Source organism: Lycorma delicatula, chromosome 1 (genome assembly GCF_047948215.1).
Source record: "Lycorma delicatula isolate Av1 chromosome 1, ASM4794821v1, whole genome shotgun sequence".
NCBI lineage: Eukaryota > Metazoa > Arthropoda > Insecta > Hemiptera > Fulgoridae > Lycorma > Lycorma delicatula.
In genome coordinates, this window is record NC_134455.1 from 160978698 (window position 1) to 160994834 (window position 16137).

General features: G+C 30.1%; 1 protein-coding gene across 4 annotated transcripts in view; it reads right to left on the reverse strand.

Annotated features, from left to right (window-relative positions):
- Positions 1 to 16137, reverse strand: part of tws (protein phosphatase 2 regulatory subunit tws) — a 320410-nt gene that overhangs the window by 76743 nt on the left and 227530 nt on the right. For 2 of the 4 annotated variants that reach the window (XM_075366069.1, XM_075366083.1), the window contains exons 2-3: positions 14116 to 14183; positions 12914 to 13162 (exon numbers count right to left, since the gene is read on the reverse strand). In XM_075366069.1, coding sequence (XP_075222184.1) covers positions 12914 to 12980 — 67 coding nt within the window. In that variant the 5' untranslated portion in view covers positions 12981 to 13162; positions 14116 to 14183. The remainder of the gene's footprint in view (positions 1 to 12913; positions 13163 to 14115; positions 14184 to 16137) is intronic. The other 2 variants (XM_075366074.1, XM_075366090.1) reach the window with 1 other exon arrangement.

The window sequence follows — 16137 nt, forward strand, 5'->3', positions numbered from 1 at the left end:
TATTTAACAGTTGCAGCTTTGAACGAAGAAGCCTGATAAAATTAGGCTTTATTCGTGAAATCAGGATGACCATTTTTGAAGACCAAGTGCCAGAATACATGATTGTCCTCCTGATAATGCATTAAGCTCCTTGTTCAATTGGATAACAAAATGAACAGAACAGAAATCTGTTTATTTATATATGTATGAAAAAAAAATTAAAAAATTGATGGATTGACAATCAAAACCCAAAAGAAATTAATGGATTGGTCATTGATGTATAATTTGGTTTATGAGAGGCTGAAAAATTGTTCTTCAAGGACATCTCCCTTCTAAATGTTAGTATATAAAAGAAGCTGCACCAATACAAAGTTCCTCATTAAAAAGTAAAGAGAAATTTTATAAAATAAAGAAAGCTTGGATATTTTTCAAAAAATACAAATCTAAATACAACTCAAATTTTTTTTTAAATATGAAAGTAAGTGATACAGTACTAATATTTAATTCTAAATAATCTAATTGTATTTATCTAACCTCCAGTTAATCAGAGGATGGAAAACAACTGCCAACACCTCAATTACAGTTACTTCAACAATCACTGTGATGATAAATTTTGTAAAGGACAGTTTAACATCCTTCTAAGCATGGAGGAGAATCAGCAGTGGATTTGTAAAGAACAAAAAAATCTTGACTAAACCTAATTATAAAAATAATAGAAAAAACTAATAAATGAATTTAAATTAATAACTCATCAAAAAGAAATTACTAATAAGAAATAACTCATCAGAAAGAAGCATAGTTTACCATCCTTCTAAGCACGGAGAGGAATCATCAGTGGATTTGTGATAAATGGTGGGAGAAAGGAAGTGGATATGATGTGTATGACAAATTCTCTGTTCTACTCATTGTATTATGTTTAAAATAATAAAGAGGACAATATTTCTTAACTTGAAGCAGAATAAAACAAACTTCAATAAAACCTAAAAAATAAAAACCATTTCATTTTAAAATTTTTCTTTAAAATTCAATTTTGAGAAGTAGGCACTGAATTAAATACAACTATATATAACTTATTAGTCTGTAATTTTTGTGCAGATTTAAAAAAAAATTGAAATTTAATGGATAAATATATTTTAGTTTATGAATTGCTTTTTTAAGCCTGTTTAATTTTTTTTTTTTTAAAGTACAATTAATTTTAATTTTACTTAAAAAGAAGACAGGCCTACAAAAATCACCGATGATTTAAAAATATGCCATTTGAAAGAAATACAAAGACGAGAAACTTTATTCTTGATAAAAATAAGAAAATGAATGCATGGAAAAGGTTAATGTAAAAAGTCTCCTATCAAGCCTAAACAAAGGTTCTTTAGATAGTATCAGGTATATATACGAGTATTATATTTTTATTTTAAGTTTACTACCTAGTTTTCCTGAAAAAATACCAGGATGGCATCAAGTTATATATATTTTTTGTATAGCAATCAAATACAAAACAATGATGATTAGAAAAATATGAAAATATCTTCAAATTGTCCATTTAGAAAATGTTATTTTTCAATTAATTCATTCTTTAATTATCTGGGAAAATTTACAATGTACCAACCACAGGAACTTTCTCTACATAATGAAGAAAATAAAATAAAGAATGAGTTATTCTTCTGCAAACCAAAGAATCACTGAAATTAATTCCAAAGAAAAATTTATAAAATAAAGATCCTCCTGCTGTTTTTCATTTTAGAAAATAATTTTTTTAGAAAAAGAATTCTTCTTGAACAGAAAACTGATCACAGGTATTTTAAAAATAATATACTGGCCATTAAGAAGTACAAAAAAATTAATTTCTAAAAATTTAGTGATAATTGATGTTCTTAGATTTTTATCCCACTGCAAGCTAGTCAATCTACATTTAAGTTAAGAAATAATAAACACCCTGACAAACATAGACATAACAAACACTTACTTGTTTAAACTAGACAAGCATAAAAGACTACTTACAAACATAATGCAATATATCACAAAACAAAATTTAGTTATATTTTTAATATATTAAAATATACTTTCTTTCTAAAAGTTCTGTCATACTGATTTTATATATTAATTTATATCAATGATTCAAAGGAAACAAACAAATGAGTTAAATGAAAATAATAATACATAATATATTAGAATGTAATGGATGCACAACACCAAAAATGAAACAATTATTAAAAATAAACCCCCATTGACTTATTCAGTTTTAACCAGCCTACACCAATAATTTTTTGGCTATTTCTTGTCACTATCTGACATCAAAAATTTGGCATGCATCGTAACTTTAATTCTATCTCATGCTATGTTAAAGTTTTTCCAAACCACCATCAATATACAAGGGTAAGTCAATTATTAGCTGCAATTTAGTTATATTTTTGTTTATGTTGGTAGTATTGACGTGTTGCACAGACGACGCATGCATGGTTTAATTGTTGTTATGTCTGTGCAGGTTTGATGCTGCTAGGGTAGTTTCATTATCGCTGTCCTGCCGTTAACCAAGGCTGCTCCGCTTTCTGGTTGCACCAAAGAAGAGCAACATTCAGTGATCCGTTTTTTGTGGTCAGAAAGTGTATCAGGGGCCGAAATTCATCGAAGACTTTTGGTGCAGTACGGGAACAGTGTGTTGCCACAACAGAGTGTCTACGAATGGATTGAAAAATTAAAAAATTGTCGCCCAAGTGAGCCGGAGAACCATTTACTGCCACAAGTGAGGAAAACATTGAGCGTGCACGTGATATGATTTTCTTAGATAGACGAGTAACTATTAATGAAGTGGCACATTGTCTGCAAATTAGTCGCTAGTCGCGGTTCTGCTTACGAAATCACCCACAACAGACTTGAGTTTCATTAAGCCTGTGCAAGATGGGTCCCTAAACAACTCACACAGTTGCATAAACAAACGCGCTTGGACATCTGCCAAAAACATTTAGATCGCTATGGTAACGAACGGGACATCTTAAACAGAATCATCACTGGTGAAGAAACATAGCTCCATCATTACGAGCCGGAGAGTAGATGGCAGAGTATGGAATGGAAACATCCAAATTTGCCTTGCAAAAAAAAAGTTTAAGACCCAAATATCCGCAGGAAAACTGATGCTTACGGTTTTTTGGGACTCACATGGCCCAGTACTAGAAGATTATGAGGAAAGGGGCATGACAATAAACAGTGCGCATTACAGTGAGATGCTTACTGCCAAGCTAAAGCCTGCAATTTGAAGCAATCGCCGAGGACTGCTGTCAAAAGGTGTTGTGTTGCCCGTCAATGCCCGTCCACATACTGCTGCCCACACTGCTGAAACGCTCCAGAAACTCAACTTTGAAGTACTGGCTCATCCTTCGTATAGTCCCGAAGCTTGCCCCTTCTGACTACCACTTGTTTGGTCCACAAAGAGGCATTAAGGGGCCGTCGATTTACCTCTGACAAAACAGTGAAAGAAGCGGTGCATTCCTGGCTCACAGCTCAACCAAAAACCTTCTTTTATGAGGGCATCAGGAAGTTTGTGCAACGATGGACCAAATGCGTTGAAACGTAAAGGGACTATGTTGAAAAATGATGTACATGTAAGTTTCCTATTTGTATTGCAATAAAATTTGTAACTACATTGCAGATAATAATTGACTTACCCTCGTATGTACCTGTCAAAAGTCAGAAAATAATATTCTCTTTTGTTTTAACTAATAAAGCAAACATGAAGACAAAACAACCACTAAGTACAATACAAAAATGTTGATAATTTAAGTCCCTACTCTGGTATTATAGCATTTCCTTCTTATCTTTTATATGAATAAAGAAATTATTGTTTTATTTTATTATTTATTGTTCCTTCACATTTTATTTCTAACTGTTATTCCTTGAAATGTTCAAAGCAGTGGCGACTCGTAACTAAAATTAATGGGGGTGCTGCTCCAAAAAATTTTTCTGAACCTTTTCAAGGCCACGGTTAAAGTTTTCTATAAAACAAAAGAACTGAAAAAAAATGATTCAAATAGAATAGCTGGAAGCAGGATAACAATCTAATTCTACACTTTATCTCATTTAAGAATATGGTACATGGTTTTTAAGGATATTGTGCTTAAAAACCATATTCAGTTTAACCAAATAAATAATAAAATGTCAATGCAGACAATTTTTTGTATTATTAGAAAATAACTTAAAATGTTCACTTAAAAACACTATAGTCCAATGGTGCTTAATTTAAATTTCTATGTACACAGAAACAAATACATAATTTTAGTTTTTACTAATTAACTTCTCTTTTGTCCTTCCAGCGTGTTTTTGGGCAGATTTTGCAATCAAAGAGCCCTTGTTTTCTACCATCTTCTAATCACTACTGAAAAAACTAAACTACTTTCATATTCCTTCCTTCAAGTTAACTACAAAAGGGAACAAACAAGGAACATTTCATACACATGCAGAATAAAAAAAATCTACCTTCTACCAGCACACCAAGGTCGGCACTGTGGAAGTGACAGTGCTCTCTCTCCTTCACAGCCTCATGTGCAGTTTCCTATGTGCACATGCACACAATAGCCAAACACCATGCTGCCAGAACCGTGAAGCGCACAGTTCCATACAAAGATTTTTGAATCTTTTTCATAAACTGGGGAATAGCTACTGATATTAAGCTTAAGGATTATATATTGTAAAAGTATAAAGAAAGAGTTAAAGAGAAAAGGACACATTATATTAAATGCTATCTATAATATTAAGTGGAAATAGGGGGTGCTGCAGTTCCACATGCCTACACACGAGCCGCCATTGGTTCCAACTATTAAACAAGATCCAGTTTACTGTCTTATCAAGCATCTTAGCATTCTTATTATAATTATTTTATTAATACACTAATTATGATTACGCATAAAATATAATGTTCACATAATTTACATTTAAGTTATACTTTAGTAGAATTATTATTTTTATTATGAAAAAATTCATATTATATCCATGGAAAAATACAACTTTACATACTCAGAGCAATATATTATTTATTTTACTTAAATAAATACTATGACCTAGCTTTATTGCATTGATTTCCTTTAATTTCATATCATATAAGGAAATTAAACGCATTTACATACAAAAGAGTTTCAGACTGCTAAAGAAGTTCTGCTATAAAGTACTTTCATTGATAAACAATGAACTAAGATTAGATAATAAATTATTCAGTTAAATATAAATAAGCATTCACTTAATAAATATTACTGAAGCCTTCGAGCTGTTACATAATCAATCAATTTGTTATGAATAAATTATACACATTTGGTTTTATTCATGAATGTTTTATATAAATATATGTATTTTATACTATAAATATACATATTTTATACTAAATAATCCAAATCTACTATCTTACAGTTGTAAACAGAAATAAATATTTATTTGTGGACCACTGAAACAGTATTCATGACTTTTACTTGATAACTTAGGACTGCTTTTTATTGATTTTTCAACATTAGTGTGGGAAACAATACAAAGAATTAATGTGCTTTTGAACAAATAGACTGACATTGTGAAAACAAACACACACTCAAGCTTATGAGTAGTTATAAATATTGCCTTGGTATTACAATTTTTTTTTGTTTTCTCTTTATTTCATGATAATCATGTAAAATAAAAGTTAATAATTTTTATGTTATAATTTGTAGAAGAGGAACATGAATATAACACTTTTATAATCATTAAATACCTTCTGATACAATTATACATAAACTTCTAATTTATTGTATTTACTAACTTATCATTATTTCTGTTCAGAAAATAATATTTAAAACATTTTACAAAAAAAATATCTTCCAGTCAGATAACTTATAAATTTTTTCTCTGTTAATTAATTTTTTTGGTTGAAACCAGTTGCATATAATGATGTCCTGTCAACTGAGCTTTATTTTAAAAAGAATTTACTTAAGAAATAAAAATATTTTAGACGATATTTAAACACCATTAATCTACTTAACGTAATGAAAGAGCTGCATTTAATGGTTACTGAAAAAAATTTAAACACAGAAATGCTCATAAGCCATCTACAAAAGAATTTATTTTAAACTAACAGGTACCCACAGCTTCGCACATGAACTACAATTGTTGTAGAAATCATCAAGTTTATAAATAACTAATAGTACATATAAATATTTGTGATTTATGAATATCCAAGTATAAAGTAATAGATTCATCATTCATGTGTTCTCGACATGTAAAATCAATATTTGATAATTTTGAGATATTTATAATCATGCACTAACACAATTCATGTAAATAGACAAATAGATGAAAATCTTGATTTCTGTACAATAATGCAAATAGTGTTTTAATATACATTTTTAACCAGCGCCTTGTTATAAACTACATTTTGAGTTCTTTTGTTATCAAAGCAAATAAAGAACTTGTTGCTCGCTTACTCAAGAACATGCCATATACAACTGCTCATGAGAAAAGCAGAGCTAGTAAATCTACACCAGCTGTACGTATACTTTGACCTTGTAACTTATTGATCATCATTGCAAAACATATTTTAACTGGAGTTGTTTAGAATGAAATGGAAAGTTATAGACTAATGGGTCCATAAACCTTTTCGATCAACTTTGCCACTGAAGATATTGAACAACATAATGATAGTGACAGAAGGGTAGAGCGATTAATGTGGTGCACTGTCGGACTAACTTGTGGGCATGTTAAGAAGGTAAGTGAATAAAATTTGTGATAACTCCAGTGTTTTTTGACATCAAACAAAGTGGAAAAACTTCTTCTCAGCACCTGCTATGAGTGTGCAAAGTTTCATTGAAGTTCAGTAGATTCTGAGATTAATGCAGACAAAAAACCTAAGAGATTTATTTATACATTTATTAGTATAGGTATAAATATAAATATTTAGAACTAGATGGCTAATTCACTTGTTAAAATTCATCATCAGTAGACAGGCTGGGCAAATTAGCAAAAAAAGCAACATTTAAAAAAAAATACATAAAAATGTTAACTAAAGCAGACAAAAAATGATAATGTTCAGGTTTTTTTATAGACATGTACAAATACTCTTTTTGATGATGTATTTTCAAGTATTGTTTGTTTATTATTATTATTTCATCATTACAAATTTTTCCTTTATTTATATTAAGTGGTAATTTTTTTGATTTCACTAATTCCATATTCTGATGATTATTTTTTATTGTTAGAATGGACATCTATAGTTTAAAATTTTTAACAAAATTTTTTTGTAAATGGTTTCTAAGCACTTTCTACTAAAAATAAATGGGAATTTTCAGATTTAGTCATCTACTTGTAATAATATGAAAAACTGTAACCCTAGAAATAAGTAATTTTATTACTCCAATGTTTTTTTTAGGCAACAAAGAAAAAATAATAACCTTGCTTAAACCCAGAAAGGATATGGAACTGTCCAGCAAGAATACACTATCATTGCTATGACACATTTTTGAAACTTCATGAAAAGAGACTTATGCTGTACAGTTTTAAGAGATATGTGTGCTCCTTACTTATTGCAGATCTTGAACAGGTAAAATCAATCTAATTGTTGATTCTAATTGTTCCAAAAAACAATCAATTACAGAATATTCATTTTAAATTTGTTGTAATACAGTTGTATGATACTGCATAGAACTATTCAGTACCTGAACAGACCTATTGTAACTTTATTAGAAAATAGAAGACTCAGTTTGGAGGAAAAAAGAGCAGATTAGTAGTCAATAATTCTAATATTTCTATTCTATTCTATCTCTAGCCTTCTATTTTTTGGCATTAATTCTACTAGAAAAGTTATTTCTAGCAATGAAGAAGCTATGTCATACCCTTTCAAGTAGCTCCAGATTCTACAAGAAACTCAAAACAAAAAAAAGCTTAATTTGTTTTCGATCAACAAACAAGAAAAGCCAACCCAAAACTACAGATATAACAGAAATGAGATCTACTGGAACACTAAATAAACCATTATATAAGGCAGATTTATTCTACATAAATTCCAGACAGAAAACAAGGCAGACACCTGTTACAGAAACAATATCTTTAAAAAGTTGTTTGGAAACAAATTAAATGCAAATCCTATCATTACCAGAACCACACACATGTTTTACAATAGGTAAGATGCTTGATTCTGTAATAAATCTGTTCAGATCAACTGTGTTAAAATCAGCTAACATGAAGACTAATATCAGGCAATATGAAGACCAGGCCCCTTGAGAAAGTTGCACAGCAGCTGGTCTCACATTCCAATCTAAATGAATAAATACAGTAAATATTTTGAAGAGGTTGAAATAATTACTCTACAAATAATGTTTACTTTTACAATAACCCTGAACAGACTTAAATCCTACAAAAGTTTCCTATGACAGTTTCCATTAATTTCTTAAGTTGAACCACTGTTGAATTACCTTCAAAGAAAAAAACAGCTAAAAAACAACATCCTAACTGGAAAATATTGAAGACTCTTAAATGTATCAGGACAGATATGGTCCATGTTAAATCTAGTCTAGCTACATGAGGACTAATCACTTCAGAGAATAGTTACTTTGAGTATGGAGAAGTCCAAACTACAGAACATACAGGCAAGTCCAAAACGTGACTGTTGTACATATCAGAATATCTGATATGTGCAACTACAGAACAATCTGTTGAAACTACCCACTGAATACATACAAGAAGATATTTACAATGCTTACCAAAACATATGCTAATGCTAACAAATTTATTAAGTGTTTGAGAAAAATAATTTAGGACAGAATAAGGCAGAATAAGATTTAAGAATAAAGTAAGCTGCATTTGTTTCATAGAAGGTACATTGGTTACTTGCTGTGATAGTCTCAAATGAAAAAGCTCCATTTTGTACATAACAATGGTTTAAAGCAATAAACTGAGCTACCATATAATCAATGGATTTTAAGAAAGAGTTATATGAAGTTCTATAGATCAAGTAAAGGAACTGGAAATCAAAGAATAGAGCCACTTATACTTAACGTTTAAGCCATTAATATTAATTTTAATGTCTAGAATTTTATATACTGTGGTAATATGTTGATTTCAAGTCAGTTAATCAATTACTTACGATCAATATAAAGACTAAGATACTTATCTTTGTCAGTTTAATACAAGGGGGTATGTATTTAGGTAAACAGCAAACAATATTAACATCATAAAATAAAAAAAAAAAAACCTTTGGGCAGATTTGTTAGTTAATTGTGATATTCAGTTTGCGAATTAAGATTCACAAATATAAGGTAATGTTTTTTTTTATGTTCTTTGGTCATACTGTCCAAAGAACATAAAATAATTATACTGTCCTTTGTGTAAGAGGCCATAGTTGTCATGGGTCAGAGAAGTATATCTGAAGTACATGTCATACAAATTGAACAGATTCTTGTTACAGTGGAAAATGGTCAGAATAAGTGCTACAAATAAAAGTGAGAAATATTAAGCAGTGAAAAAAAAATAATAATACAAGAACTTTAAATAATAAACCAATCCAAAGATTAAAAAAGGCTTACTAACATTTTCAAACACATCTTTCATGTAAGGCTGCCTTTCTAGGGAATTGCGAAAACCCTACAAGATTCTGGGAAGAACCAGTATTTTTCATAGTTTTAAATATAGTCTTACTGGATGATAAGAATTAGGTTCATGTTGTGATTAATACTATGTTCTAGAGATTTTGAAAAAAATTACTGTAATGAGATATGGCAACCTGATGATGTCCATTTAGGAAGGTGTGTGATGACTTTTTTAATCTTTTAAGGTACACAGGAGCAGGGAATAAGGAGAGGAGAAGAGAGGTAAATAATGATTCACTTATAAAAGCAATGAGGTAGTTGGATATATCAGGGCAAGATCTAAAAAAAATATAATGAAAAGTGGAAGACAAAGAATGAAGCTTAATCAGAGTCACAAACTACCCAAATATCAAACCAGTAACAAGAAGAAGTAGATAAAGAATGGTGTTTTAGAAAACAATTTTTTTTTCTCAAAGTTTTTAATGAGCTTTAATTTTCAAATGAATATTCTATGAATTGTCTTATAAAATTTTTAATATATCATTTAATATTTTATAAATGTAGTATTTATTTATAGGAAATCCAAATAATTATTAGGTTGTCCCCCTAACTACTGTGCATGAACACCATGTCCAGGCTAAAAGTATCCAAAAGTGTTGGCCTATATTTGGAAAACCAGTCATTATAATCTCTTAAACATAAGCTAATCAACAAGTAATATCTTCAAGTTTGTTCTGTATACTCTCAAGATCACCAGAATGCGCATGCCCAGGCAAGACGACTCACAATGCAGTTGTAATCAGTAGTAGTCAGTTGAGATGTGGACCCAACAACAGAAGGTACAGTGGGTGCTTTGGTTAGCAGAGTTTGAATTAATTACATGTGTTCAATGGTGTGCACAAATTGAATGGAATATCTATCCTCTTACAACCAAGTTTATTCATCAATGGGGTATAAATTTAAAAGAGCCCAAAAGTGGTTTCACAAACTGGAAATTGCCCAAAAGTTTCAGTTAGTAACGAGACTGTGGATCGTGTATATGATGCATTCACTGCCAGTCCTGCAAAGTCAATTAGACAGGCTAATTACAAACTGTAAATTCCTCGTTCCACTGTTCATGATGTTGTTCATTAGCGGTTCCATTTGCGAGTGTACAAATAATTATAATTCGTTTATCCCATTAAATCAAATGATCACCACCTATGATATCAGTTTGCTGCAGATGTAATGCACCATGTTGAAAACAATCCTAATTATTTTGTTACATTTTGACATAATTATCGAATTTGGAATACTGAAAACTCCCCCAGTAATCGAAAATGAAAGGAACACAAAAAAGTCAATGTCTGGTTAGGAGTGCACAAAAATGGCATCATCAGTCTGTTTTTTTCATGGAGTTGCAGTGACAGGACACACATTTCTCCACATGCTTGAGAATCTTGCTGTTCCTCAGATTCCTACATGCTTCAGTTTCTAACAAGAAGGTGCTCCACCACACTTCATTAAGGTGTTATCATGTTCTTAAACAATATTTTCCCTGAATGTTCGATCGGATGAGGAGGTCCAACTGCATGGCCACTTAGATCTCCAGATATCACTCCTTTGGAGTTATTTGTTTGGAGATTTATTAAAAGTTGTGTGTACCAAAGAAAATTTGAGGTTTGGACAATTTAAAACAGAGCGTTGTTGAAGCTGCTGGTCTAATAATGCCACAGATGCTCCTAAACACTTGGAAAGAGTTAAATTATCATCTAGACGTCTACAGACCTACAAAAGGTGCGCATACTGAACTTGGCTAGCCTTCATCAAAACTTGGTGAGTTGCTGTATTTATTTGTTTTTTTTTTTTTAAATATTAAGTTATATTAACTGGTTCTCTTAATATAAGCTGTTACTTTTGGATTCCTTTAGCCCAGTCACCCTGTTTAATTGGGGTAACAAGCAGTATTATATGATGTTTAAGTTTTGGTCCACCAGCTTACCGGACTGCTTGCTTTATAGTTGGTTATATAGTTTTGGTCCATCAGCCTACCAGGTTGCTTGTTTTAGAAGAGAAATTTTAAAACATCATTTTATAGGCGCTTTCAATCGAACACTCAAATTTAATTTTTCATTATTGTAGGTATTCAAATTTGTAGGTAATAGATCCCATTTGACTGGATTGCATCTGAGAGAGAATAGTAAATAGAAAATACTACTGGTGAAATGTAAGCATTAATAAAATAGTAGAATAACCAGACGATAACTCAGTGAAGAATACTTTATCAGTAAACACATTAATTTTACATAAAATGATAAAAAATTAAGCAATCAGGTTGTTTGATAGAGATTCAGCCAATAGATGTATTCTGAAGCTCAGCACTGAAGTGTAAGTTTTGGCTGTAGGATAATCGATCTACATCAATTAGGTTGAACCTTAGCACTAAAAGTCACCTCCTCTTCAAATACAAACTTTAAACAAATAGATTGAAAGAAGAAGAAAATATACAATCAAAAATAAAAATCTATGTAGGTAATAACTACACTGCAGCATTAAAAGAAAATTATAAAAACTTAGAAATTTAAATGCTTCATGTAGTTATGCAAATTATTAGATGGAATCAAGTAATAAGACAGATTATTGCATATTAATACTGCTTACTTAATGTAACTGAGTGATCTGAGCAATAAATTGTGAAGTAAGAAATATAAAATTGTTTTAGGGTGAGATGAATTTCACTAACAAGTGCTTATAATGATACTTCATAACTTAAACATAAGTTTAAGCTCATTTTTATATTGCACAATACACTGAATTCCAGAGAATGAGGAGTGATTGGATGTAGTGAGGATTAAAAGAAAACTTAATTATTAAATAATGCTTATTGAACCTCAAAAGGAATTAAAAGAGCCAAAAAACAACAAATTATTAGAAGGATTAATTAATTATATTTACAAAAAAATAAATTAAAAGAAAAAGAAAACGACCATATGTTATCTGAAAGAATATTTTACAAATCTTTATGTACTATATATATACAATTTTGAATTATATTACATACACTTTATCTTCTAAATTTCTTTTTGAAATTAAGTTGTAAAACATTTTTATTCATAAATTTTATAATTTAAAAAAAATTGATTTTTAGGACTGAAAAAACAGAATCTGTTTTTAAAGCTCATTTGTTTCTTAAATCATATACCCAGTATTATTAGCATAATTGGAATATAGATTTTTTGTATCTACTTCAATTCGGTAATAAACACAAGCATTTTGGAGAGTAATGACAAACATGCAATACACTCCTCCAGGAATTGTCTAGTAAAAAATTTAAACTACATTATGATTAAAATAAATTACCTAAGGTAAATTATGAATAATCTCATTCCAATTGTTAATAAACAGATAAGTTAGTAAAAAGTAAAGCTTACCAGATCTTTTGTTAACAGCTGTATTGATCATGTAACCCAGTTTGGTAAAACTGGACTGTCGTATCATGTTGGATTTATGAAGAACCCTTTTTGCTTGTGATGATGGGACAACTGGTATCGTTGTATGACCCCTGGTCAGGGGTTTCTGGCGGGGCAAGGGGGCACAGCCCCACAGCCCCACCACACCTGCGTGCCGAATTGTGATTTCCAATTAACTACTCGACACCAGCACCAAAAACTCTTCAGCACCTGAAATAATACCTTTAATTGATTATTTTAATTATTTTCAACTTGATTTTACAATAAATATATAAATTTTTCCTTCTAAGAAATAGAATTTTTTTAATCTCAATAGATGTAGACAACACAAATATAAGTATTTAATTTCAGAAATGTGGGAAATTTTCATTAAATTATGTTAACCTGCCGGTTATTATGGGAGATTTTTTGAGTTACCTAGGTATATTTTTTAAAATAATGTCAAAAAGTATAATGGATTTGAATTTTGTCAGTTTATTTAGTCTAATATTGTTGTGCACTTCTTTATTTCATATTATAAGATGCAGTCCTTTTTTGTGTGTAAAATATCTTAGGCTGTTGTCAATGTTGGTGTATTTTTAATTTTTGTTAATGAAATGGTTTTGCAAATGTTGACTGTTATTATCAAGACTTTTAAGCATTCATTAAATCTTTACTTGAAATTGGATCTGGTTTGATCAGTGTAGAATATTATGAAGCTTTACAGTTGATATATTCCAACAGTACTGCAATTGTTTGATATTGTGTTTTATGTTTAATGTTTTGTTTTTGTCTGTTTAGTGGTTCTAAAGACCATGCTGTGCAAATATTTTTTGAATCTGTGTGTTACTTTCTCTGAGTCCTTATTTTTTAGTTAGTGTGACAAAGTTTTTTCTTTAATTTATGCTGTGTTGAAATGTGTTAATGAGAATTCAAAAACACAAAAAATGAACACACTCCAACATTATGAATTATACATTAACGCAGGATAACAATAGCCTGACAAAATTTGAATCCAACACTTGTCAATCACACTGAATATATGACTGCCTGATTCAAATCAAAGTACCAACAATAACTCAGCTCACAGGAACTTAAGTCACTGAGAATGGCTGCAAAAACTGACATGTTTTAAAAAAAATAAATGAAAACAAATTTAAAAGAAAAAATTATTTCACACTTACATAAATAACGACTCAGAAAAGTGCACACAAATTTTAAAAAATCTTGGCAAAGACTGGCCTTCAGAACACTAAACAGAACAAAAACAAACCATTATATGTAGAATACAATATCAAATAAACACTGTGCCATTGAATATGTAACTGTACTCTTCCAATTGCACAATGTTCTACATTGATAAAACAGGATCCAATTTTAAACAAAGATTTAATGAAAACTTAAAAGCTTCTATAACAATTAGTCAACATTTGTAAACCACTTCATAGGTAAAAATCATAAATCCACCAACATTGACAACAACCTTGGTATTTAACATGCACAAAAAAGGATCACATTTTCATTCACTCAAATTATAAAATATGCAAATTATAAAAAAACAAAATACTGAATGAACTGTACATATATATCAAAGGTAAAAAATTTCACATCACACATCAGTACACACTTAAAAAAATTAACTATTAATTGAAAAATAAGTAATGGCATTCATTTAAAAATGTGATTTACTTTAGTACACTAAACATTAAGATTGACAATTTATAATTTGGCATAAATATAATTTGTGTATCAACTCAAAGATTTGTTTAATCTCTCCTACAATCAAATCAATATCAGCTGCTACATGGAGCTTTCTACATGCAACAATAATGAAAGGTACTATACCAACAAAATGGGAACTCCTTACTCTTTAACATTTTACCAAGGCAATACAGAAAAATAAATTTTGCAATACAGCCTAAATGGTCATTGGGAAAGTAGGTTCATAGATAGAGGAAAGAGATACATATAGACACAACAGGAAATTTCCAGGCTATGATAAATGAAAATTTCTGTTACTAATGATTTCAAAGCAATTTAAATTAATTAAAATAATATATTAATACAACAGTAACATGTAAGCTACTAAGTATTTAAAAACTATTTTAAAGAATATTTTAACCTTGGTCAACAAACTGGAAAAAAGTTTTCAGAACAGAAACACCTATAAACAAAATTTTATTCTTTTTTGTGCGCTGAAGCTGAAAATGAAGTCAATTTTTTTCCATTACACATTACATTTTTGTTATACATCCTTCAGGGATTGCTAGATAATATGACATTTTGAAAGTGGCCAAATTCATAGGTATTATAAGTTTTGTAATTTGTTACATATATTTTCAATTCTCATACTTTATTTTGGCTTATTAAATAAAAAAAAAACCTTGTAAAATATAACTATAACAGATAAAACATACGTAAACGTTTTGATAACTGGAGTTGGTGAAGTAATAAATTACTTCTTTTCTTTGGAGTATAATAGAGTCTTCTCTTGATAGAAACCAACAGTAGTCATCACTCTGTCCCATCTACTTTGGTAATGCAGCTCCATTTGGAAAACATCCAGGTAGAAGCATTCGCCTTGCTCATTACGCACAGACCAGAAATTTAGGAAAAGTCAAGACAAAAATGGAAAAATTAATTTTTAATGACATCCAGCAGCCTAAATTTTTATAGTACAATAAAATATTTTGTATTAAAACATTACTCTTTTCTGCTTTGTTATTTCCAAGAAAACCGTGACATCCTTAAATGACTTCCATGCCACTAGCTCTGCATTATTCAACTTTATGTCAAAATTTTCATCATTGATAATTTTCTAATCCGAGGTAGCCAAATATCCCTGCTTTTACTTTGGCTTCACTTTTTTTTTAAACCTCTGGGACCACCATTAGGTATTGCTTCAGAGGATGAGATGAATGATTTATAGTGTGTTTGAAAATGCCATGCCTGACCAGAATTTGAACCTGGGACCTCAGAATGAAAGCCCAAGATGCTACCACTTGTGCCACGGAGGCTGGCATGAGTCACTTAATTTAGGAAACACTTTCTCAAATATTTAAATCCTTCTTCTTTATTCAGGCTTTAACAAAATTTTTCATAATCCCCAATTTTATATGTAAAGATTGTAAAATAACTCACTGAGGATTTACTAAAGGAACATATTTAATATTTTTTTATACAGGAATGAAAGTGTCTCTTTTTGG